General features: G+C 40.2%; 1 protein-coding gene across 1 annotated transcript in view; it reads left to right on the top strand.

Moving 5' to 3' along the window:
- Positions 1 to 25,366, top strand: part of LOC306734795 (adhesion G protein-coupled receptor L3) — a gene marked incomplete at its 3' end in the record, with an annotated part of 118,274 nt that overhangs the window by 13,451 nt on the left and 79,457 nt on the right. The window contains exons 2-3 of the mRNA XM_079216185.1: positions 12,446 to 12,555; positions 25,194 to 25,208. Of these exons, the coding sequence (XP_079072311.1) occupies positions 12,446 to 12,555; positions 25,194 to 25,208 (125 nt within the window). The remainder of the gene's footprint in view (positions 1 to 12,445; positions 12,556 to 25,193; positions 25,209 to 25,366) is intronic.

The raw sequence follows: 25,366 nt of genomic DNA, 5'->3' as shown, positions 1-25,366 counted from the left end.
GAGACTGTTTTATAACCAGCGCGGAATTGGGACTGTGTTACAAATATTAATTGTTTACTGAATTGATAAATCCATCAACTGTTTTTTTCATCTCCTTTATACTTCCATGTAAATGCATTTTTTTTTTGTCTTTGTTGGCACCATGTAGAAATGGTGGTGCCTATTTATCCACAAGCCTGGACAAAAACGGATCCTTGGAGCTTTGGTATGCGGCATTAGAAACCACAGCAAAATAACTCTGTTTGAACTTGAGAAGTCATTGTGAGAAACAGTGTGGGTTAATCCCAAAGTTAGCTTTTCTCCCCACTAATCCTGCTTTGTGAGACAGGACTCAGGTCATCATAGATACCAGAAATGCTGGAATTAGGTGAGGATAACACATTTTGTGTTCTGTAGAACAGCACAACAAAGTCTGCTCCAAAAAACTGTCATTTCAAAGTGTTTTGTAATAAATCTTCAGCTTCAAACAGACGTTGACACCAAATACATACCAGATTTGGGAAACGAGCCGAGCTGAAACAAACCGACAGGATGACGCTCTCTAGACTTTGTTTTCCACCTGATTGCGACCCTCACCCTCAGGCTGTCTTTTAGAAGACCTGGTATATAAGAGACTTGACTTCACTTGACAAATGCAATGGGACAGTGGTGCTGCGTAGGGTGAAATACAAGGAACGCCTTGTCACCTCGGAGTAGAGGAAAGGGCCAGAACTATATCAGTATTTGTACTTCTAATTCCCTCCTCGTTCACCTTGCTTGCACTCCTGGTCTGCTTAATTATAGCTAAAGAAGAAGATGTTATAAAGTAAAGGGCCTGTCAATGACTCTATAAAGAATATTTTATTCTTTTTCAAGCCAAATCTGTGGAGAAATCATAGAAGAAAGATGCTCCTTACAACTCCAACTTGCCTGAGAATCCTAACATTTTAAAGTTGTCTTCAGAACTGAAATATTCCAGAGATGTCTCTTCATCCATGGGTAGTTTGGAAGAAAGGAACTCCTATTGACTAGTTCAGCATACTTTTAATGCTGCCAATTTGCCAAAATGTAAACAATATAAATTGCAGTTCTCTCAGTTTTATCTAAGGGGAGGCACAGTGTCAATCTAACAATTTAAAAAGCTTGATTAAAGACTTGATTAATCCAAAAGCATAATGAGAGAATAATCAATAATGAAAATAATCATTAGTAACAACCCTCATTAACCGTGACATCCACAGACAATGTTTCATCATGTTCATTCTCTCCAGGTTTTTGAATAATGTTTGCTTTCTTCTTTCTTTATAAGGATCTTGCAAATGTTAAATGTGTTATTGTACTCTGTGTATTTTACCACTGCTGCCATTCTACCATCAACTCGCAGTAATTGATACATCTTGTACTAAATTAGAGCCTTTGTGCCTTTATTGGCCAGTAAATTACTTTCCTCTCAGACTGACGTTGTGACTGACACTACCTTGGGAATATTGACACATGAGACAGGAGAGTTCAGTCAAACCCAAGCTTTTAATCCTAGCCATGCTTCCTCCAGGACAATCCTTAAGACCTGTGGTGATTTCCTGCATGCCAATGCAAGCCTGGACCCTTGCCGAGCCATCGACGCCTGACCCCTCTTGTATCGAACGCCGAGGTTACTCATAACCCCTGCTCGTCTTTCATTATTGAGATGTGAATGAGGAAGGTCGGGAGGTGCGGGGGAGGGGGTTTATTGATCGGTCAACACAGGAATATTTGATTGTCGCTGCCAAGACACCCTTCTTCATGACAACAAAGGTGGCCATTTTGAATGTATAAAAAGGTTAAGTTGAGCATGTAAACATACAGTTTGAAATGGCTGGATAAAAACCTGCAAGGTTTCAGTCTCTTCCATTCTGTTTGTTTTATTTGAAGGATTTTGAGACGGCAGCTGTAAAGAAAAGTTTATTTATTGCTAAACCTTCTGGCTTGTATAGTTAGAGTGGTTTGTTATTAGACACACCTATTCGGCCCTTTGTCATATGGGATAATTAAAAGCTAAACACCCTCGTAGAAGCTAAGCACTATGGGGGACCGTTAGTGAAGCAATGCGGTTTTAGGCTTTGAAAAAGGGCTTTGAAGAAGGAAAGTGCTGGAAGCACATCCTGGCCCAAGTCGGACATTGGAAGTTACCATGGTGACAGCGACTAGAAATGAAAAATCTGTGCTTAAAGGCAGGCCTGTGTGTGTGTGTGTGTGTGTGTGTGTGTGTGTGTGTGTGTGTGTGTGTGTGTGTGTGTGTGTGTGTGTGTGTGTGTGTGTGTGTGTGTTCGCTTAGGAAAGTGAGAGGGAAAACGAGATGGCGGTGGGGATCAGTGTTACAGTATGCATATTGATTTGTGTGTAGATTATTTCTGTTTGAGTGTTGGTGTGAATAGTTTTGTATTCTTTGTTCAGACAAACCTCAGAATTTCCTCCATTTTCTCAAAATAGAGATTGAATAATGGTCCAAGGAAAGGATTAGAATCTCTTTGTTGCCGCTGCACAGCCACATAAGCTCCCCAAAGAACTTCTTTGACTCGAACCAGCAGCAGATGCCGCTCTTTGTGCGGAGCAAACAGGACTTGATGCCTTAAAAAGTCAAAGCAGTGGCATTTCTGCCTTTCTTTTCCTATTCCCCATCCGTCAGTCTGAAGGCCAGCACAGCAGCGGCACCACTGGGGAGCTGGCCGAAGAATCTGACGCTTGCAGAGAGGCTCTTGAGATGGGCTCAGAATCGCAGCAGGGATGGTTCAAAAGGCTAACCCTGGTCAGCAATTCGATGGGGCCTGTCACTGGAATATTTCAGGATGGATTCCTTTATGCTTTATGATGTAGAAAGAGTATATTTGGTGTGCATGCGCACGTTTGGGTGCGCGCAAGCCTGCCTGCAGAGATACAAGTGCTCATACTCACAGCTTCCAATTTAGCCACTGACGCACACGTGAGCACACAGTACACACGTCAGAAATATTACTTCACTCCTAGCACATCAAATTATAGTTTTTCTTCAATATGTTCATTAATATTCATATGACGCGGTTATAAAAGATACTATGACCCCACTTTTACACGTCCCCTCCTGGAATGAGGCTTAGCTCAAAATGGGCCTCGAGGCTGAAAGTCCCAAGGGCCTTCGCTGGGAGATAAATCAAACGTCACCAGGACGATGGGGAGCAGCATCATTTGTTAGCAAGAATAGAAAAATTCATCCTGGAAATCGTAAATCATTAGACGGGCAGGCCCCAGTGAATAAGCCTCACCCACCAAACAAATCGATTCGTGAAGTTATTGCACATTTCAATCCTCCCTTCTGGCTCCTTACAGGCACCTGGAGAGACCCTGTGGGTGTTAGGATTTACATACACATACCAGGAGATTAGACGCTTCCAGTGTTTGTCCGATTTTTAAATCAGGCGCTGATATTTATTTATGTATTTTTTTAGGCTTGTGTAACGAATATCGTGTCAGCAGGTTAGCTTCATGGTTTGGATGCCTGCAAATGGAGTAGGAGTGAAAGTGCTTTTCCAATCAATGCCTATTCTTCATAGCAACAGCTTTCAAAACCGGTCTTAATTATGGTCCTGAAGAAAGTCAAAATACCTTAGTCATAACGTCTCATAATAATATGCCCACTGCTTCTCATGACTTTATTCATGCCAATTACTTTCATTCCTGTATTAGTTTCTAGGTTCAGAACTGTGCTGAGGTTTTTTTGCTCTCAGCAACGCCATCAATGCAATGTACAAGCCCGAAAGACGATTGACATGTTGCTTACTGATCATATCTGAGGGAAACGGCTACCCCATGGGAAATGATATTGTATCTTATGAACTGTTACAAATTGTACGTTGAGTTGTCAGAAATCCCCGTTGCCTTTGTTTTAAATGAGAGCAGTCGGGATATATTGAGTGCTTGTGCTGGCTTTTTAATTATCCACCGTCATATCTACTGCATCATATAATTCATACATCTCTGCATGTATGACATGATTTACACACAACTCTGTTTACCCTTAGCGCTTACCATTTATCTAATTTAGGGCACAGTTTAAAATTAGCGATGACGATTATGAACATCTGTATCTAAATGTATAATTTCAATAAACATTAATGGTGGATTCACAGAATAGAACAAAGACATGATGCATTATTTATTGTTATTGTTATTGATTTTAACTATATGAAGAACTTGGAATCAGTATTCTGATTTAAATACAACATTGTTTTTTGAGCTGCGGTATTTCCAAGATGTGTGTATCTCCTGACATCTGAGGAACTGTCGTAGGATTATTCTGCTGAGTTTCTTTGCCCTTTAGAGCTAGAACTCGCACTTGTGTCTATGCTTCATAAGACCACTTGCTGCCTTGAAAGCAAAGATAAGCTTTACATGTGAATGCATTTATGAAAAAGGTCTTGCATTGATGTCAAGGACAATTCATTCAACACACACTCTATAGTGTTCAAAAGAATGCTTGTATATTGCCAGTGTGTGAAATAATAATATTGAACTGCAAAAATACAACTCTCAAACTCATCTAAATGAATTATCATACAAGACCAAACTTTGATTGTATGATTTTAAACAAAGCATGTGCAGTATAAACTGTAACTGCACTTCCCTTGTAAAAGCAGTTCCACTGGATTTACTTTGGAAACGTCTAACTCCCACAGCACTCTCCAGCATGTGCCAAATTCATACTTTAATGGAATTTCGGTGTGCACAGCCAGATAGATGTCTACAGCATGTGCGGAAACACGGATTGACCTTTCAGGTGGAGAGAGAAATTGCATCACCTAATACCTGTTGTGGCACCAAAATAGATGGATTAATTTCAAAGAGGCTAGCTGAGCAAGTTTGATCCGTTTGCAGCAGGGTTACTTCTGCTTCAAAATAACAAGAGGAGGTGTCTTATTCAAAATTATTTCTAAGAAATTGCATTGAGTTTGATGTGTCCCAAGGCTAAAGCTGTATTTTTAACATTTATTCCTAAAAAACACAATAAAACACAAAGCTGATATTATCCTGCTGACAAGCTGTCAAGATGCATATCATTTCAAAGTTCCATATTGAAAGATTTTTTTTTGCGTAGTTCACGTTGGTCACAATCAATGATTAATCCTTACACTCGACACAAAGAGCTTGATTTCTTCTCTGCACATTGACTCCGCTGCAAAAATAGTTTTTGCTCTCCACTTGCACGAGTGAAGTGTTTGGAGCAAGCTGTTGGGGCTCAAGGTGAAGTAAACATGTACTGAAGAGCTCAAAGGTCAATCATTCTTTTAACCATTCAAACTTACTCAGTGTAGTATTCACATTTCTGAGACTTATTTCAGATTCTGTTGCAGGCTTTGGTGCCACAAAGTAGAGCAAATAGAAATATATGAAATATCTTAGGAGACATTCCTTAAAGACAATCGAATGAAATGGGTCAAAATCTGTGTTAGTAATCTGCTAAATTCCCAAGCCCAGCAAGTTGTATTGAGTAACTTCAGTTGCACTTCTTTTGATTTAAGTCTGCGCATATCTTCCAAAATGCCTGTTTAGGAAATGTTTACCACAGCTGATCAGCCCTTGTGGTGTCAGTAAACATGTCTCTGCTCTTGTGACAAATCCTATGGTTTGGAGAACAGTGTCCCGTCTGCAATGCTCATCATGGGAGGGGTGCGTTTCCTGAGGTTATAACCTCTGTCTGGCCTGAACTCAACTCCACAATTATGTGCACCTGGGTCTTAGTTTTCCCTTTCCTTTTGCCAAAAATACATTATCTTTTAGACTTTTAATGTTTTTCTAGTCAGTTAATTATTGTTTCATGTTTGTTTCATGTTTTCATATAAAATCAGCAAAGGAAAGGACATTTAGTGAATGGGTATTCACAATTTTTTTAATTACACAACATATAAATACCAACATGTAAAGAAACCGAAGTCTGGGTTGTACTGCCGTGCTCCATTCAGGCCCTAGATTTTGCTGAAGGACAACTTGAACTTGCCGTAACCGCTGCTGTGGAGATTAATCTTTGCCAAACAGAATGTTTCCATATAGTTGACATTGGTGTTGAATACATATTAATGAATACAGTCACACAAGCTCAAATGTGGTAAAAATAACCTGGATACATTTCTTCTCCAAAACTAAGTGGTAATATAAAGTACATAAACTGAAGAAAAAAAACACAATGCAGGATTGCATTCTGGTTTGGACTTCAGTAAGTGGGGAAAGGTACAAATATGACAAATCGGAGATGGAAATTCTTTTGACCGTTGTTTGTGTCTCATTCATCATCATCAGCCATAAACAAGCCCAGTCTCTCTTCTCAGTTCCAGAATATAATTTTAGTCATCACCTTCGTGAAAGAGCCCACTCGTCCAAACACACGGCGGAACAGGAAAAGCATGTGTTAATCAAGCTGAGCGCGCGCTTCACTTCAGGCTCTTGGACTATGGCCAAGCAAAGGACCTCATAGATGAATCCATACATCGCCCACATCCATAAAGTCTGAATATGTTCTCGCATTGTGTCTGGATTCTCGTTGAAGGCTAGTGCCACTATGTTTTTCACAGCTTGTTGCATTGGGACAAAATGCAGCTTATCCACCAAATACAATATTAGGGAGAGGCAAAACTGTGTGATGTAAAAAAAATATTATGAAACTAATCTGTGTGAATGGCTAAAAAGGATTATGTTTGTCAGGATGAAAAAAAGAAGACGCTTGAATGCTCCCCTCTCTCTCTCTCTCTCTCTCTATATATATATATATATATATATATATATATATATATATATATATATATATATATATATATATATATATATATATTATTTCTGTAAGCAGTAGCAGTAGTTTGTGAGAGATGATCAATCTTGACCTTTGTTTGACCATCCCTAATGAAACTCTTATTCCATACCTAATGGAGCCTGATAAAGGTCATTCATATAGCTCATGCACATAAACACTCCATCTCCTCTATACTGAACACTCACTTGGCACTTCATTCATTTCTGCTTAGTTCCACATAGTTAATCCTATAAAAGAGGAATATGGCTGATGTTTTGTCACCCATAGTGTTTATAAAGACAGCGTGACAGCTTGATGTTTTTCCCGTGGTTTCGTAGCAGGTTGCTAATGCCACCAAGTAGCAAGCTGTGACTATTTACATTGATCAATCATCCGCTGGAACATGTAGGTGCATGCATGTGTTTGCGAGCAGATGTTCACCCACGTTAGTGCGGCGCTATGTGAACCTAAATACTCAAGGACAGTGAGCCCCTTCAGCACGCCACACTGGGCCATTTTGTTTATGTTGTATACATTTCATTCCCCATCTTCCTCTTCTGCTTTTTAATCTGTGTTCAGCAAGTGTTTTGGGAAAGGAAATTGCATCTTTTAGAATAGTAATATTACTATTAGTAATAATAGTAATGGTTTAAAAGCTTATGTTTCTTTTACTTTAGAGATGTTTGTTCCAGAAAGGATAGTCTTAAGTTTAAGTGAAAGAAAACTTTGGAATATAGTGTACTTTTAAGTCACCCTCAACCTTTTGGCCCATGTCTGCTATGATGGAGCTGGTCAGTAGCCAGCCACACAGTATGTATACGATGTGATGTATGGAGCTGCCAGTACGAACAGGGAATATAGATGGTCTGTCAAGAAAGGACTCTACAAAACACGGTCCGATACAAACATGTGTGCACCTATAAGAAACTCTTTGAAGTAACTCCAAATAATTAAAAGATATAAAGAATATATTCCTCCATTGCAGCTCCACAACAGAACGCTTGATACATATGCTCCTTAGCAAGTCTCTGTGAACAATAGGCTTCCATAGGGACTGATAATTCCTCCGTCGGAAAAGAGCCACACTAAACAACACTCAACAGTGGACTTTAAATACTTCCTGGTTTTACTCCAGAGCTAAATACACAGTGCTCAAGGCCATTGCTCCCCTTCTCCTTGTAACATTTTCTTGAGGTTTTCATTGTTTTTTTCTGTGTAGCGCCAGGAGACAGACTGAATGAGAAAAGATGGATGCTGTGGCGTGCAGCAAGGAAAGATAATGAATGAAGTCGACCGTGGGTGGCGAAGACCATCACTAAAGCGTAATGGGTCCCAGTAGAGGGATGGGGATATTGACCCGTCCGTCACTTTGTTCCCCGCTCCCCTCCCTCCCTTTTCTTACAAATACAAACTCTCACACGTGTATACACAGCCTGACACACACACTGCAGTGTACACACTGAGCAAACAATACCAACATACACTTTGTCTTTGCGCACACACACATACAGATTCTCTCCAAGTCCCTTAAGCACCTTGTGCATATTTTTCTCTTCAAACCACGGGAACTAATACCTGTGTGTGTTTGTGTGTGTGTGTCTGTGTTAATTTCTTGGAGGAGGGGCACTTTGGCTCTGTTTGCTCTTTTTAACTGAAAGCAAATGGAGAGTTTGTGCTCCCTGACAGGGACTGTTTCATCAAACACATAGGAACTGTGGGGGAGCTCCACAGAGAGGCGTACCCTCAATGAAGTAAGCGAGCTGAACCGTCTCCGTTCTTATGTGACTTACTCCAAATTTCTTTGATGTGAATTCTATGGAAAATCACTCAAAGCAATTTGCCGTATTGGAAGCAGATTCAGCATTGCGATTTTTTTTCCTCCTGAACTTTTAAAAGCTGGCAAACCTTTCTGTCCTTCCACTTGGTTGGTATTTCCCTCCTGATATAAATCACTCAAGTTCTGAAAGGGAACAGTGGTGCTCACCAATTCTTCTTTTATTACTCTCAAAGAAGGACAAATCGGTCTAACTTTGACAGCAGCTGCACCTTCTCTGTCCTAAACTACTAACTGATCCTTATTTTTCCTTTTTTGTTCTTTCTTTTCATTGATTAAATTATTCACCCATTCATGTATTAATGTTTTCTCCTGTCAGTGGTCAATAGACTGAGGGGACTCAACCCACTTACATCAGAGGCAGCAGCAGGATCAGTCCGCGATTATAGTCATTACAGTTTGTGCTTACTTAGGGCTCTTGTGCTTTGTGCCACATCTCCCCTTGTCAGCTGGCAGTCTGAGCTCTAATCTGCCAGTTATAACAAACAGCAGATGATGGAACAAGAGGAAAAAGCTATGAGGGAGGAAAAGTGAAAATGCGGGGAGAAAAAAAGGGGCGGTGGTTTGTGGCCAAATTGGAAAAGCGAGTTATGTGTCCTATTTTAGAATCTTAGTTCTGAGATATATATATATATATATATATATATATATATATATATATATATATATATATATATATATATATATATATATATAGCACACACACACACACACACACACACACACACACATATGTTATCCTTTACCTTTTAATAATAACACTTAGAATTGTTGTATTATTATTTCAAATAGGTGTTGTTGGTATATACTGATGTTGACAATAGCCGTGCTATTTAAAAAACGTAATACTGATATTGTGTGACAGTAATAGTTAGAAGATACAGAGAGGAGTACCAGCGCAGGAGCAAAGCAATATACTGAATATACTGCTGTGAACGGGGGCAGCAGCAAAACATTTTAGCCACATACAAAAGAAATCAATATTAGTTTATATGTACTTGTACTGCATTGGAACTGTTTGTTTCTCCAAAATGGTCGCTTGCCATCAACTGTAGGTAATATACTGACTATGGATAAATATAACCCCACAACAAATGATCTGAAATATTCCTAAACATGACAACATTGATATGATTGATCTATTTATATGATACACACACGCAAATGTACAGTAAACTAAAACTTAATTTTACTGGTAGTATAGTTTTTTTTAAATGTTTAACATTACATTTTAACAGATTTTGCAATAATATTGTTATTGTGAATTGTTTTGGCCATGATAAATGTGTGGTGGAAATCTGATATCGTGACAGTCCTAGCTTCAAATGATAAATGTCCTCCTTTTGTTTGTACCAGTGGAACTCGAGCTTCCAGCATGACGCCAATTGCAGCATTTAGCCTGCTGACGCTTTTAATCACCTGCTGTGTTCTCCCTCCTATACCTATACTGTGTACACCCTGCATTCCCATATTTGAATACATCACTCAGAGTGGATCCATTTCTCTCTCTCCCCCGGCTAGTTCAAAGGGCTCCATCAGAGCCAAGGGTCTGATGAGATCCTGATTATCCCTCTAATTGGTAATTGTGAAGTCATTGTGGCACGTGGTGTGGGCTGCTTCTCCCGCTATTGATCCCCCTCCTACTCTGCCATTGATTTGCACTTGATACATTTAATTGTGATTATTTCTCCACCATATTTTATTCCCCTGTAAGATGCGGGTACTTCAGGACACTAACGGAAATCAGATCAGAAGATATTTGTGGCTGTGTGTGCAGAGGTAAAAATGCACAGCACAGGGATTTCGAATATGGGTCAAGATGGATATTAAGGCTGGGATTAAGTTTGCAATCCATGTTAAATACACATTATGTTTAATCCCTCATCAGGAAGTTATTACAAATTATGATTACATTTCAGATAGCTTAACTTCTGGGGCAGCAATGTTGAATTGAAAAAAGTACATATATATTATATCATGTTGTCCTTCCACAAAATAAGCCAACAACAATGCCCGTGTGTGTGTGTGTGTGTGTGTGTGTGTGTGTGTCTAGAATAAACTGAAACTGGTAGTAAGAATGAAGGGTGTAGAAGGCTGCCTCAATAATTGTTTCTCAGCTTTATAAGCTTGACCCCTTATTTATTTGACTGCCATTTACTGCCTTGGAATTAACTCTTCATAGGGAGGGTTCGGCTGCAGACAGCTGACTGGAGTGAGTGGCAGAGGGTGATGGGGGTTCATGAACCCATAAAGTTTACGTGGACGAGACTCTGCAGACCATATCTTATTACTGGGCTGGCTTGAAATGAGATGGGCCCCTTTTTGCTTGTCCCTCACTGGTTCGATTGATTAGTCGACAGCCAATCAATGTTAATTAAGGTGTAGAGAATCCTTTAATTGTGGCGTATGAATCATTGTGTCAGACCCTGTCTTGACCTTCGTAAGACTTATACAGCGAACGGGCCTTGCTGGGGAATAAAAACCTTTTATATATGGCTAGGTAATGGTAGTCCGTAAATGAGTATGGATGGACGGCGATCCTGTATATTCTCTAGCTCGCAGCAGCTGGCCTCATGAAGATCACAGACACAATGGGAGCTCGATCACAGACTGGACAGACCTTCATAACCGTTGTTTTCATTTTGCAAACAGATGCAGAGCAGCGACAGATCAATACTTGTCAGAACGTTTAAGAGTTAATGTTCCGAGATAAGTGTTGCTATCATGTTTGGCGAAAGGCCCTCTGTGCATATGAAGTGGGGCTTTGATTGATGACTGACCAAAACAAAATGTCACATGAGAACACCACCAGCACCATAATTGTGTTTTTTAATGAAGACCTGCATTTCATGTCGAGGCTGATATCGCACACACAGGATTGTGTCTTCCCCCCTCCTCTCCACTTGCACCACTACCATCCATCATGCAGTAATAACAATGTGACCTGTTCATGGTTTAAAACCTGGTTGCAGGTCCATGACTTCCAACTATATCCCTCAACAGAAAGATGAATTTACCCATGAGATTGTCTCCTGAACCTACAAAGGATGAACGCTATCCTCTTTAAATGTCACACAACTCTGTCCCAATACACCTGTCTTTACTCCCTTAATGTGTTCAATTACTTTGCCTCAATCAGGGTGGTATCTGAGATCTCTAGTCCATCAGTCAGTCATGTGTCCCCATGCATATAATATATCCAAAGCAGCATTACGGTCGACCTTTCAAGACAACTGAAACAAAATGCACTTTTATATGAGAACGGGTTTACAAGAAAAATACAGATGTTCTTAAATACAAGATACATAATAAAACACTGCAAATTACTGAAATGCAATACATCATCTTAACCCATCTTATGTTAAATTCCAATTTTCCAATACAGAATACCTAACAGTACTTAATCTTTAATCTTTTTTGTATCCTTTTAACTAAAGTGTCTACTCTCAAAGGTTTTAACATTGCCTTAAATTTAATCCCCCATTTAACAGTTTCTGTCTTAAAGTGATACCTAAGCAATTTAACGAAGTAGTTTTGTCACACAAGTGAACCTGAAAACTACTTGGTTGTAAACCTACGTTTTGAAAATGAAAGTGAACCGTTATGTGCACGTTTACAGTGTCCAAATACAGTATTAAAAAACCTACGTAGTTACTATCTATTTGTCCAAAAGACTGGAGAAATAATTTCTTTTCATAATGGTCATAATCTCCGCAACAGAATTGGACTCCATTTACCACACACCAAACATCGGACTAATGTGCTACTGTGTATTGTTGCCAATCCTCAATTGCCTGCTATTAAGATGTTGCTATTATTGCTCTTTTCTCTGTTTTCAGATGTAATAACCGGACCCAGTGTGCTGTTGTGGCGGGACCAGATGTATTTCCTGACCCTTGCCCAGGAACCTACAAATATCTGGAGGTCCAATATGAATGTGTACCCTACAGTATGTATTCCTTAATTATCTCACACTCTAAAGCACCTCCTCATGCTCTTAGCCATGCTCACTTCCTCAACAACAATAGCTCATCAACAACCATATCAACATGCACGAGAGTAATGGCCAAAATGTTCAAAGTTATCTCGAATGTGTCATCCTGTCCAGCGAAACAGATTAAGATGCAGTCGTGGATTTGAAGACAAATCAGGAGCCCTGTAATCCAAAAAGCATAACACCGTCTTTGAGTGCAGTGAATATTATTGACAGTGTTGTTTACATGTGAAAAATGATACAGTATAGCCGTGTGGAGGATTATTTAGTCATTGATGCGATACTGTGTCTTTCTTCTAACTGACAGGAGATTAACACTTTCTTCATCTTGCATGCTATCAATTATGTCAACAGCTTGCCCGCTTACAGTAACTTTATTTACAAACATCATCCTCTGTGGGGTATTGGTTGTGTAATTTATTGATGCTAAAATAAGCGGATCCGAGGTATACACTGCAGATGGAGTTTAAAAGTGATACAACAGGCAACTTATTTGAGACCGATGGAAAATTGTTACCCAAAATCATACGGCTGTGTGGGAATTATGTTGTCAACAACATGCTAAAAAGAAGAAATAACTGCTAATGTAGTCAGTCGAGGGAAGCGTGAGCTACATTTCTTTTTCAGATGGTGCTTGTCAGTGCCATCAGCTCCCCCAGTTACGGTGCTTTAATATCTTTGAGGAATCATCATGTCATGTCTCTGTTAGCACAGCACCAATAAAGGCCGGATGACTTTCATCCAAATGAAACGTTCTTGTTGTTTTTAGTTCAGTTCAGCTCAGTGGACGCTAGTTAATGTTCAGACTAGTGAAGAATCTCTGAAAGGAGTAAGTAAAACAGATTTAATTAGGGCAGCAGGTAAAAGAACCCTGTCGAGCTCTATGTAATTTGAGTGGAAACATTTGGGTAGGGAAGAGAGGAATCAGCATGGGCTGACAGGATGAACCCACAGAGAGGAAATCCAGGTGAGGCCAGAGGAAGTGGTATGGACATTGCCATGTGACCTTCGGTATTGTGTTATGACCTTTGAAATGGAACACCAAAGCCACAGTAATTATGCCTGCCAGAATCCTGACATATTGTTTGCCTTGCTGTATAAAGTACTGATATTTAAATATTTGGTCACAGATATTTCCCGGTGTAGTTGGGTGTAAATTTTAATCCAAACCATCTTTTTAACATTTGAGGTTCTTACATGGCTCCCTCACTAGTCCACCTGATGAGAGCTTTCATGTTTTGAAGTATACAACATTTTTACCTATGGTTAAGAGCTGGCAGATGGCTCTTTTATAACCAACTGTTTTCAATATGCACATTTCTCTTTCCCAGCCACCCAGTGTCAGTGTCTTTCCGAGGTGTCCTTGTACAACACTGACCCAACTAAAGCTGCAATGGAGAGAAACAGAAAATGTAATCAACTGTCTAGTTTTTGTGCAACTCTGAGTTCCTGTCAATATTCAAAGGCAGAGGGTGTGTGTGCGTCCCATCCTTGTGAATGTGAAACCTCAGGAATGCCTGGAGGGAATTTCTTCAAAATTGGCGTAAGCTTCCACCTAGACTCGAAGATGAACTGATTCGATTTTGGAAGCCCAAGGTCAAAGTCACTGTGACCTCATGTCCATCCCATTCTTGTGAATGCAATGATATTATTGAGGGAAGTTCTTAGATTTTTGCACAAAAGTCTAACTGGACCTTTTGTTTTGGTGGTCTCAGGTCAAGGATTACATTAAGGATTTGTATGCTAATTTTAACAATTTTGCACTAATGGCTAATAGGGTAACATTATTAGGTAATTACATTTTGGCCAGACATGGACGTAAACTGCATCAATAATATTCTGGACATAGTCACACATTATGACAGCATGTAAAAAAGCTTGCATTCATTGGTAATGCCACCCTTCGAACCATGTGACACATTGTTTCTGCTATCCTCTCAAATAGAAATGGCATGACACCCATGAGAACCATGGCATTCACATTCAGTTGTCTGACTCAACTACCCACCTTCCACTTTTTTTACTAATTTACTCAACTTCCTTAACAAAAGCTAAGTTGAAACATGGAAATGTCTGCCCAAACTGCTTCTGGCAGCTATGTTGTAACACTGTTAGGGGAGCACCAGGGAGGGAAACGGCGGGCACCTTGTCTGGTGTAACTATGGATTGTGTCCAGGACCATTGAAGGATAACAAAATATGCTGGCAATGCAGAAGTCATGTAGGCGTTTATTTGTATATTGAGCAGGACAGCAAAGTGTAATCACAAACAGTCACTGGAGACGGATTTTGAAACATATTTTATTGCAGCTTGTGAATGCAATTCATCTGTGACAGCCCAGCGGACGCGCTCCCTTTCTGCCTCCCAAATGAGGCAATCCTTTTGGCCGCATTTAGATAAAATTGGTGCTGCCTGTTTTAAATCATAAACCTCTAGGTCAATGGCTGCATCAGGCGGAAATCTCAAACAATTGAAATTCAAGGAATAATTAGGTGTTTACATTGTCAAAGTAGTATAGTTTGAGACATGATGGCTCAATTGTGGATGGCCTTTTAACACAAGTCTCTTTACCAAGTTCCTGAGACAGACTGACGGATTTGAGTGTCTAATAAGGGAAGCAGCCGCCCATGTCTCCAACTCTCCATCAGTGGTGGAGTTTTGACTCTATATTCCTCTGACTCTGGCTCTCCCTCTCTGCCCTAATACTCTTTTTCTTCCAAGCCTCCCTCAGTCTCGCTTACAGTTTGCCCTTTAAGTGCACTGCTTTGCGCCCCCCCTCCTACATCTTCTTTATTTGTTCCCTCAGTTCCCTCAACTGCCCCTCCTCTCTTCTTGAGCACCTTCACTGACGGCTTTTATCTGTATTCTACTTGTGGAGCTTCTTTTCTTTTAGGGTAAATTACCGCTCTCTTCTCCGTATCTTTATAAGCCAGCAAGATTGTACAATCAGATCCACCGTTAATAATGGCAGAGGAGTGTGCTAAATCGATGGACACATGCTGCGGATACAATATTGATTTTATTAATTTGCGATTTGATCTGCTCCATCACTTGTAAAAAAAAAGATAGAAAAGAATTCCCATTACAAGAGTGCCGATGTTTGCCTGTGCTGTGAGAGTGTCGGAGCACTAGGCATTCCATCATGCTTTCATTTGAACTGAATATGTATTTAATATAAGCTGTGTGTGAGGAAATGGCATCACATTGAACAATGAAGAGGGCAAATGGCACTAATAGAAAGGCTAACCAATAAAGAAATATATTGATAAACAATACTGGATAAAAAACAAATGACTAAATACATGCAACTGAAAATAATTTGACCTACATCCTGTAAACTCATTCTTCATCTGCCAGAGGTCTCTGTCTTTGTTGTACTCGTGCAGTTTCTGCATGCTCCCCCATGCACTTTACAGATTAGTAAGGCTACCCTCAGGCAGAAGTGATGTGCTGACCCTTCATGATGACTCATAAACATGACTTTGCACCAATGGTGAACATCTGCCTCTGCCCCGCCCCCTCACCTTGACTCTCCACGGTTCAGTGGAGAGATGAATGTCTCTATTCTCTTAGTGCCTTATTAAACCTTTCTCACTCGCTTTCTCCATCTTTCTCTCCGTGTAGCTCCTCCCAGAGGTCGAGCTCGTAAGAGGTCAACACAACTGTGTCTCCCTCCTACTTACTCAGTGTTCTTCATCAGCAGTAATGAAGCACTTACATCCCCTCTGCGGCCCCTCAAACACTAAGAAACGCATTCAGACCTGCTTTGTCGCTAAAAGACTTGTTCTGTTGTTGACAGATTACCTTTCTTGTCCTTCTCCTGAGCATCAGCCATCTTCCTGTAGTACAGTAGTGAGATGTACCTTTCATTGTAGTTTCATGGCATATTGACTGATCTATTTGGTCCAGGCAAGCGGTCAAACCCCTCGTCCCCAAAACATTAGGTCCTGGATAATGACACATCCTTTCAGGGAAACGCTTTTGATCAGTTCACTTTTCAAAATTGACACTTCAGTATGCATGGTAGATGACGTGGAGGGAAAGTGAAAGACCCAGACAAGACGACTGCGGGAGAACAAAGGCAGAAAACCCGCTGGCAGTCTGTTGCTATGCGTAAGCCACTAGTTCCCCCCACTGTTTGTAGCTAATAAGGACAATGTAAAATCCTGTCTCACACAGTGGGATCCAGCTCAGCCCTGTCAGATATGGCTCACACACTGGAAGCTAAGCCAGGACATATAATCATGCAATCAGTTCTCTGATTTGAACGAAGCGGAATAATCCTGAGCTCACACTTCATAGAAACTTGCCATGTAATTTGGCCAGTTCTTTAATTTCCAACTTACCTAATTGTTTTTTAATTCATTTAGCTAATAATAACACACCTAACAAGTACAGAGGGGGGGCTCACTGAATAATGGAGTAGATTGTTTTGGCATGTTCTACTCGGCACCTGCTACCAATCTCTGTCCTTCTGTGTTGGCAGGTGAAACCATGAAATTGATGCTCTGCACATGGCTATCACGTACAATGCAGCTTGGGCAGATTGTGGTGTGATTACAGAGTCCATTATGTAGTGGTCACACCCAAGGTAAACACCACCTGGGTGACCAGGATGGGACTTCCTGGCTGTAGTGTGGACCATGCGATTGGTTATGTGTCTCGTCACGGTCACCCATTGTTTTAGTGTCTCCACACGTCAGGATTTTAGGTTATTAATAGGAATTGCATCTAATCTGTTGTTCAATTGTAGCTCGGCTTTGATAGCCACTCAGTATTCAAACACCATCAGCAGTCTTCCAAGCATCCAGGCAGTTCTCTTTGCCTTGGATAATCTTGCAGCAATTTTAAGCTTCTTCAAGAGTAGATCACTTCGTTTGATGTTATCGGTAAATCTACTAAGCAGATTGTATGGAAGTTCAGTGGCTTTTTGCCCTTGAGCTCTCCAAACCACGTTCATCAGGTCTAGGGTGGGAGGCAACTCCGTGACAGCAGATACATCACACAGCCACACCCTCCTCACTCCCTGACGAAATGCCAGTGAGCATTAGCCTTCTTGTTCAGACAGCTTTTTTCTTCTCCCCACCTGAGCGACCAGCTCCACTTCTTCCCATGTGTGAAGGGGGCCTGTAATGCCATCACATCACTCAGTGACAGCTGACCACTCCCCAACCCACACAGCAAGCTCTGACGACGATGACTTTCTGTCATATATTTCACATACTGAATTCACGCTGGTGTCGTGGCCTGAGTTTGCAGAGATTGATCTTGTCACAGCACATTGGTTTTAATCTGTGCTTTGCAGAAACACCCTGTCTTTACATGTTATAGTCCAACTGAAATCACAATGATTTATCTCTTTTTTTTTGCAGTCAGAAATATTGTAAACCCATTTTTTGTTTGTTTTTTTTTCAGTTTTTTTTTTTTTGCTTTGATTATTGAAAGAAAGGAGAACAAATATATATATATATATTTATATATATATATATATATATATATACATATATATATATGTATATATATATATATACATATATATATGTATATATATATATATATATATATATATATATATATGTGTGTGTGTATATATATATATATATGTATATGTATAAGAAATATATATATATATATATATATATATATATATATGTGTATATATAAGAAATATATGTATATATATATATATATATATATATATATATATATATATATATATATATATATATATATATAAGAAATGCTCCTTTCTCTCAAGCCTCTGAGGGGTGTGTTAGTGTTTTTGCTTGATTGACAGTTTAGCTACCAGGCTCATTTGCTGCAGGGATGCGGAAAGGCCGTATACAACTGTAGCCTACAAGCCAATGACAGACAGGATTTTGTCAGAAGTGATATTAAGGAAAAGGGATCAACATCTAAACTGGCCGTTTTCAATTATTAAGGCAGTTTATTATGCTTGTTACACCTGACTAGTTAATTTACTATCTAGCCTGCAAGCTGACATTAGCAGTGCAGTTTTCCACTGTGGTGCAGGACAAGACATCTGTGTGTTCCTTGATGAGGAGGCATTAGCTAGAGACGTAATATAGGTTACAATATATATGTAACTAAATATGTTTTTATTGCAGTTTATAGGACATTTTTATTTTAGTCTTAATCCAAAAAGTTAATTTAGACAACATAAATTGATAAAAGATAACACAATATTTTCCTATTATTCTGTTCATATAAAAAGTAACAATACTATTACCACATGGAAAATGTAATATATAGTAATGAATAACACACAGTATATCTACTCCATGATGTTTACATCTTCATATTAAAAGTGTGGTACGTTAAAATCGATTGAAAAATGGCAGTTTTGGGGCTGGATTAACAAACATCCTACAGAAATACAAATTAACTATTTTCCCAGTTGAGAGGCGAGATAATTGCACAGGGAAGCTGTGATTACCAATGTGGATAAATGGTCGTGTGAAAGGGGTGAATCTGGACATGCGGAAACTGTTTTCCACTGCTAATAGCTGAATAAGATGGTGCAATCTATCAGGCTTTTGTTTTGCACCGGCTGCCCTCTCGCTCAATACAACGTACATCCAGCATCATCCCATGCTTTTTCATGGACAGACAAGAATGTACAATCCAACATATTCTAGCTTCTAGAAATGTTCATAAACACTTACATTTATAAAACACAAGCATAGCTTTTATCTGTGTTTCCTTCAACTGCCAACACACACACACACATACGCACACTTAGGCACACATGCCAAGTGTCGAGGATATAGCACTAATTAGAGACTGGTCTCTTCGGGGGGTCTCTCCTTTTAATGATCGCCATACTAATCAAAGCTCTTTTTGCATTTCCTTGTCTTTTTCTTTTTTTCTTTGTTCACTGATGTTCCACCATGTCCAGCCACACACCAGGCTAAAACATCCTCTTTCCTTTATTTTCCACAATCCTCCCCCATTCCTCTGTTCTGTTCCATAATTTCAAGGTCCATGAAAATCAAGAAATATTTCAGGAGGTGCTATTAGGTTATTTCTGCTCTGATTGCCGCCATGTTCCACAAAAACTGTATTTCATTTTGTTTTGCCTCGGCTGCGCTTCCCTCTGTTGTTCTTTCCCGCGTGGGTAGCAGGTTGGATGAGTGCCAAGTCCTTGCACCTGTCCCTCAAAGAGAGACAAACACACGTATGCACACAAACCGACGTACAAGCACGCACACGCACACACACACACACACACACACACACACACACACACACACGCGACATCCTGCATCGTCAAGGTTATAAGATAGCGTTGCAGCTTCCCAGTAGGAGGGAGAGAGAAAGCGATGGAGACCGAAGGGAGACACTAGGGAGGAGATTGAATAGCTACGAGAAAGGGGCACAAAGAGAGCAGACAAGTAGTTGAAAGAAAAAGAGGGGTGTTGAGAAATGAAACCTGTAATGATGGTGTGGGAGACTCATGACCAACCGAGGGAAATGATAGGGGAAAAAAATGAGGGAGATGAAGAGAGAATCCAGAGAAAGAGAGATGCTAGCCTGCGTGTCCTCCCCCTTCCTTAGGCACATGCTATTCAAGGCCTCGTAATTTGTGTCATTAATTAAATAGCTGATGGGATGGAGTTAAGGGGTTTGCACTCTGCATCTCCTTAGTTGAGAGAGAGGGAATAGAAAAAAGAGGGGGGGGAAAAATTGCAAAAAATATTGCAGCCATTCCACCATGAATCTCTATTAGCGGCTAATGATACCATTCTGATACCTCTCAACCATTAGTGTGAAATTGGGAAGCGTTAATTATTCAAATGGAAATCCATACAGCTCACATGATGGGGTCGGGGCTCTCAGTCGCTCAGGGTCCCCATTGTTAGCAGCTCAGCGTGTGTCTTAAGCATAGAGTAGACTACAATACGTATGCAGAGCAACTTCTCAGGAGCAAATTATATTTGAAATTATTCATTATCTGAGCAAATACTGTATGGACTGCATTATACAGTGGTAATATAATTGACTTATATAGGGTATGGCTGAACAGCAGGGTGCTTCAACATTGCCTGCCTATATTATCTACATACATGCTAACTTGCTTTGTTTTAGTTTTTGTGAATTTTTATAACCAAACAAAAAAGTATTATTTTCAAGGGTAGATTTCTTGTTCAGTTCATAAAATTTGGTTACGACAGCTTGACCAATTAGGTAAGCTGCAGCATCAGCCATGTTGCCTTTCCCCGCTTTATGTGCCTGGCAGGGTGAGCCACACAGCAGCCAGACTCTTACAAGCTGCATGCACACAGTTTAGTGAGTTATTGTTTTGCCCAAACCTGTTGCCAAAATTGTCCCCACCTGTCCAAGCAATGCATTCACTTTAACTATGGCCTGGTTGAACACTTATCTGATTTCCAAAACTGTCATAAACACAAACCCAAAATAATAAAAAAAAGATAAAAGAACAATTTAAATAAATCATTTAAATATTGAATCACCTATTCATTCATAGGCATTGACCGTTTCTACATCTGTGCGGCCAGCAGTTTTCTATCCCTAGACTAATCTCCAGATAAATCTATATTGTGATAAGTCGATGAGCGAGTATAATTAAGGTGTCTTAGTGCCTTGCACTTAACCCCAACTGCTACTCAATGGCCAAAAGATAAGACAGTGTGCACTTGGCTACTTCCAGGTGTGCTTACATGTGCAATTTTGTGAAGCCGGGTGTTGGCAAATGAATCCTAGATAATTAATGCACAATAACAGAACTTGGTTAAATGCCGAGACAAGTTGATCTGTACAATTTAGGGGATTTTCTTCTTTCATTTCCAATGATGACATGTCCTCTTTCCGGTTTGCTTTGGCATCCAAGGGAGGGTGATTACAGCTGGTCATTTCTTTATCTCTAGGAAAATGTGCCAGACCCTTGTTAACTGTCCTGCTCATTGCAACGACCGAGTGATGAGCTTTTTTTTCCTTTGTCTCTCTCCCCATCAGACTGTTGAAATTACTTTTTTTTTTATAGGTTTAAGCAGTAATTTAGCCCAAACTGAAGTTGCTGAAATGAAAAAGAGCTTGCAGGGCCTGTCCACCCTTAAACTACAACCTGGGTGCAGCCTGGTCCTTTCATGAAATTAGTGGAGCCTATTTATTTTATTTTTTTCAAAATTGCCCCATCTCATTTCTACTTTTACATTGATGCTTTGATGCATGGCCACTTAATACTCGTCATCTCTTTGTTTCAAATAATTAGCTCATTACCTCATTTACTGTTTTAAGTGTTGGCGAGTGATTACCATTAACATAATCATCACACAATCCAGTGGAGTATCTCTAATTGTTCTACTGTATGCCTTCACATGGTCTCTCCTGTACAGACCTCAGGTAAAAGGCTCTTGTTGTTGCCCTTAGCCATTATGAAACGGAGTCTGTATAGAATCGGGAACACCTCGGGACATGCAAGGCTGTGTTCTGTGTATAACCTATATATTCAATGCTGTGTCCTTAAATATCATGACAAGTCTTTGTCCAGTGTTTTGGAACCACAGTGCAGATACAGGATCATTCATCATGTATCCAACTCAATGGCCTGCTTTGTGTGATGGAAGAGGACGTAACCCTTTCATTGAGGTGACGCTACCTCCAAAAGGACCCTTTATTTGTTTATGTGTGCATATTTTTAATAGTTTCATTCTTCTCAGACATCAGTGAGGATACAGAGAGAAATACAAGGATATTGGCGAGAAAGGGATTGGTTGAGAGGATGACAGAGAGCTAAGTGCTTTTTAGTGACTCAATGACAGCCGTGACCAAAATCGCATTAAGGTCACAATGGGGGTGGCGGGGCAGAGTAAAGAAGCTTCTCAAATGAATCAATTCTCCGTCTCACTCGGCTTTTCCTGCTGCTTCGCTTGCATCTGTGACAGTGTAAATGGGAACGTTCAGGGCTAGTACCACAGGTATATCTCTGCCTGTACTGTATTTGCAGTGAAACACGAGTGGACGCGGCACGAACAAATTGGTTTGAGTGATCCGAGGAGTGACCTTGCTGCAGCATTTTCTGGTCAAGCGACCGGGCCGCATTCTGTACCGTCGCCCCGGGAGTGGCGTATTTCCTTGTCGGGCATTTCATCCAAATCCTTTACTCCCTTCTCACACCATCTCCCACGGCAATTGCGTTGTATACCACCTCTCACATCCCCACCGCTTAATGCCTTTTTCTATAGATCATTACCCTCCTCTCCCGTCGCCACTGTAAGCTATCGCTCAATCAGAAATTCCGGCCTCCCGGTGGCCCCTGTTGTGTGGCCGTTGCTCATGGGAGGTGAAGAGGCTTCGATCGGCTATTTACTTTGATTTGATTGATGGGGTCCACGTGTAGTTCCGAGTTATTGGCAAATTTGAGTTGGCGGTAATAGTGATTCAGATGTAGCCCAGAGCTATTGTTGCACAGGCTCTGTGTGGACTTACTGTGTTTCTATGACAGCTGGAGTGTTTGCTGTTGATGAGGTGCAGGGCTGTACCAGTGTACAATTTTATGATCTGACCAACACAGACGACTTGTTGAAAGCCTCTCCCCTCCCCATTATTTCCCTCGCCTGAAACGGCTCCACTTCACTTGCTGCTTTTCATTGGCTCACAGCCTTGCATTAATATTGTTCTCCTCTAATAACCTTCCCATCTTTCAAACTTTACCCTACCCGCCCCTATCCACTGACCTCCATACCACACTCACTGGCACTCTCCATTTGGAGGAGAGGACTCTTGTAAGCCCTGGTAACGGAGGTTAATCCTCTCTTATTAGAACCGGGATTACTGGAGGGGAAGGGACAGGACCGGCCAAATGCCATGACTGACATATAACAGCTTGTCCACTAGAGGAAGCAATACATATAGTGTGTTGAAAATAAAGATGTTATAGCCACAGCAGTTTTTAAAGAGGCTTTCAGAATACTTGTTGAGCAGCTTTTGCATTCCACTTCCACCTGCAGCAATTACAGCGGAGTAGTGGTGCAACGGATCATAAAACTAACGGTTCGGATCCAGTCACGGATCGGACCAGCCCAAAAGAAAGAATAATTAGTTTTATCGGCCATGTGTGTCACACATACATTGAATATGACTCCGGTTTCACGTAGCTCTACTTATATACATATTATATACAATAAGGGTAGGGAGCAAATATAACTTGAAGAGATCACTGATGACTTTGTTTTGCTGCCGATGCTACTTGCCAATCATTGATAATCAATATTGGCAGATACAGATCCCTTTTTTGTTTTGTTTGATTATAGCAGCTGGTCTACAAGGCTCCAGACTATTTATTTTGCCACCCTACCAAAAATAATTTCAACTGCTCTGAAGTCAGTGTAAACCATCAACAATTCTAAATGTTATCCTTTTACTTTGTCATAGTCATTTATAGTGTTTTTTTCTTATACAAACACAATTCATTGATTGTTATTGATTAAAAACAAATTGTGTCATTAGTAGGTTCAATGATTTATTATAAGCTGCTTAGAGGTAGTGTAAACAGGTCATAATTCCCTCTCAAACACATCATTATGTTATAATTTCCCCATCTACATTTTTGTACGGATCACGTATCGATGATGAGCCGTTACACCACTATCTCTGTGTATTTAAAAAAAAAAGAACATTAAGTTACCAGTGTCAATACCAGCACCCTTGAAGGGATAGCTTTGTTCTTTTGAAGTAAGGTTGTATGAGGTACTCATCCATAGTCAGTGTATCACCTACAGAAGATGACGGCTGTCACATCACTAGTTTGGAGAAGCAGGGAGATGTACCAGCACTGTAGCAAAGCCATGTACCGCTGTAGACAGGGCACCGAAAAGAAAGACTCTCCTCAAAAAATCAAGATCCGTTGTACGCCTTTTTTTATGGGGAACTGAGCTGAAAGTAACGTATTTATCCTCTCTCCGTATCCATCGGCAAAAACAGTATAGTACAGTGTAGTATTGCACACTTTTAAATGATATACTTATACATACATACAAGCGCCTACTGTATTTTTACAGCAGAGGATTATCGTAAACAGCTTTGTTCAGTGTCCGTTGGACACATTTTAATTATTTTCACCACAGGCAATTTCCATGATTTAGGTGACAGGTTATCAGTTTAATACTGCAGCTGTGTGTAGTGTGAAATGTAGGCTACTCTATTTGCATGTTGGGTGCTCTTTTTCTCGCAGTTGTACCCTGGACTCATAAGCTTGCTTGTAAGTGGCCATAAAGTTGAATGATTTGATGGCTGTACAGAAAGTCATCTGTTTTACACATCCCCATCCCACAGCCATCGCTGCAAAAAAAATTAAAATGCCCAAAAACATCTCGTACAATTTAAGACCCGATTAATCTGTCTTTTTCCCAACAGGCTCATGTGTGACGCAGTATTTGTTTCTCTTTCCTAAAAGCTTATGATTGAATGTTTTGTGTGTTTATTCCACTAACCCCAAGCTCTTCTGATACTGTTGTGTGACTGTTAGAAAATAAAGACTTTTCCCGGTTATCACATCACTAATCTGTTCTTTCTTTTTTCTTTCTCTCTCTTCCCTTCATGCCTAAAAATAGAAGTGGAACAAAAAGGTAACTAAATGCCAACAACTTTTCTTTTTCACTTGCACTTTCATTTTGGCACATGCTTGCTTGTTTTTGTGGGTGACGGGGTGCTAAAGTAGGTGCCTGATATTGTGTGTGTGTGTGTGTGTGTGTGTGTGTGTGTGTGTGTGTGTGTGTGTGTGTGT

The sequence above is a fragment of the Taurulus bubalis genome, assembly GCF_910589615.1.
Source record: "Taurulus bubalis genome assembly, chromosome: 3".
Classification (NCBI taxonomy): Eukaryota; Metazoa; Chordata; class Actinopteri; order Perciformes; family Cottidae; genus Taurulus; species Taurulus bubalis.
The sequence above is the reverse complement of the archived record's forward strand: the minus strand, read 5'-3'. Positions and strand labels throughout refer to the sequence as shown.